Source organism: Centruroides sculpturatus, unplaced genomic scaffold (assembly GCF_000671375.1).
Source record: "Centruroides sculpturatus isolate CEXI.00-Female unplaced genomic scaffold, Cexi_2.0 scaffold217, whole genome shotgun sequence".
In the NCBI taxonomy this organism is placed as follows: Eukaryota; Metazoa; Arthropoda; class Arachnida; order Scorpiones; family Buthidae; genus Centruroides; species Centruroides sculpturatus.
Window position 1 is genome coordinate 602554 of NW_019384750.1, and position 2344 is coordinate 604897.

Below are 2344 nucleotides of genomic sequence, written 5' to 3' on the forward strand. Positions count from 1 at the left end.
GCGGCCGCGATTTCTGATATTATTTTTCTGCGAAAACTTCGTTGACCTTTGGAGACATCCTTAATATAAATAATTTTTATGGCCGTTAAATAAGAAATGTTTCTTTCACAAGAAATGTATAAAATTACAGTACTGGACAGACGATAGGTCGCCTAACTCGCCGTAGCGTGACGCTAGACGGCGAAAAATATATATTTAATTATAATAAAGTTACAATAAATTAAGTTAATATATAATTATATATACAGTACCTAATTTATATATAATTAATATATAATTATATGTACAGTACCTAATTTATATATAATTATATGAACAGACGATACTAAACTCAATGTATCCGCCTAAACGTCTGTAGCGTGGCGCTACGGACGGCGGGAAAGTAGTTCGGCTGCCCGATGACATTTTACGTATTATAGGAGTTATTTTTACCGTTGTTTACGGATACTGCCACAATTTTTATAGGAATCATAACTATAGGAAACTGTTTTATAGGGGGATCTACTGTACTGGACTAACGTTTAATTAATGAACATTTTTGGCTTTACAAAGACTTAAACATCATATTTTCCTAATTACATAAAATTTAATCAAAAAGGATAATATTAAACATAATTTAATAATATTTTTAACAGAACTTATCTGAGACATAACTTCTTTCTCTGTAAACACAAGATACAAATGCTAATTTACCTAAAATGATTCTTTATTCTTGTATAAAAAGCAATTTCACCAAGTCACATCACAAATAAATACTCAAAATTTAAACAATGAAATTATTTATGGAGACAAATGAGAAAACATTTTTCAACTTTTTCACATTAAAAATTGTGGGAACCGCATTCCATTTCAGCAGCTTCCTTCCGTCAGCTCTTTTCAGTTCAAACTGCGATTCTTTGAAATGAAGCTGAACAACAAATAATTTAATGTGAGCTCACGCATACATTTCAAGACAGTAACTATAGAAAAATACATGATATACACTAACCTCACACAGTTTAGAATGTTCAGTTGGCTGCCACTTATCCCGTCTGCAGTTCTGCACCCATTTCGCTCTCCTCTGCTTATCTGCAGGAAATCTGAACAATCGAACGTCGGTAGACTTACTTTTACAATTAGGTGCAACACAATAACCCATTGCTTAACGTTTTGAGTACGTATATAAGTAATAATAGTCGACTCACGCAGGAACCACGTATGTTGAGCTCTATCGATGAGTCCCAAAATGGCTGCTGCCGCATAGAATCACGGGAGCGTGTCCTGACCTTCTTACATAGACCTTGCAGCTCGGCCATCCTGCAGATCACTCCGTCCTTGGAGAGATTACTGGAAAACTAAAAAACAACACACACACAAAAACATAAGAACAAAAAGAGAAAATACGATTAGAAATGTTCTGGAAAAGTTCTTGATGTCAGTGGGCCATGGCTTCATGTGGTCAGCTGCAGTAACAGTCACATTGGGCCTTCATGATGACCAATTTTCTCAACCGCATATCTGTCCCTAGGCATCGTCGAGGTAACCTTGTAAGGTCCGAAAAACAGGTCTTAGTTTGAGTCCTGTCCCATACTGGGTTCTCTGAATGGCAACAAGGTCGTTGACCTGATATTTGGGAGCTTGCTTTCTTTTCTTATTGTAGGATTTACGATTTTCCTCCTGTAGTTTCAAGATGTTTTGTTTGGCATCTTCTCGAATCTTGTCTCTATCTTGCATCGTACAGTTTAAAAATTCTTCTTCCAAAATCTCTTTTATTCTCAGGTCTTCTTTATTTTTCATTTTGGTACCGACCAAAATTTCAAAAGGTGTATATCTCGTACTACGCGTTGGCGTACTGTTGATGATCCTTTGGACGTCCGAAACATATTTGTACCACTTTGTAGCGTCTTCTTGCGCGAGTTTCGCCAAAACGGGGATCAAGATGCTATGCATACGTTCTATCTGTCCATTTCCCCTAGGAATACCTGTGGCAATCGTAATGTGCTCAATCATCTCGTTGGTGCAATAATCGTTAAATTCTTTGGAAGTAAAAGCGGTTCCACGATCCGTGACAATACGAAACGGGTTTCCAAATACTGCTTGTTGGATCCTCAGCTTATCCAAAGCATCTCGTGTAGTTGTTGACTTAACGGGGTAAAACCACACAAACTTAGTAAAACTATCTACTACCGTGAATATGTGCTGGTAGTTTTTGTTCGTTGAGGGTAGTGGTCCGAGAAAATCTACATGGTATGTGCTCAAAGGACTGTCCCCTTTTGGTATGGGATTTAATAGGCCTTCACCTTTCCCCCTTTTCCTATTATATAGTATGCAGTCGACGCAATTCAGTATGACATTTTCTATGTGT

At 37.1% G+C, this 2344-nt stretch overlaps 1 protein-coding gene across 1 annotated transcript in view; it reads right to left on the reverse strand.

Annotated features, from left to right (window-relative positions):
* Positions 1–1056: 1056 nt before the first annotated feature.
* Positions 1057–2344, reverse strand: part of LOC111628569 — a 3487-nt gene continuing 2199 nt past the window's right edge. Inside the window, exon 2 of the mRNA XM_023372393.1 lies at positions 1057–2341. Coding sequence (XP_023228161.1) covers positions 1504–2341 — 838 coding nt within the window. The 3' untranslated portion in view covers positions 1057–1503. The remainder of the gene's footprint in view (positions 2342–2344) is intronic.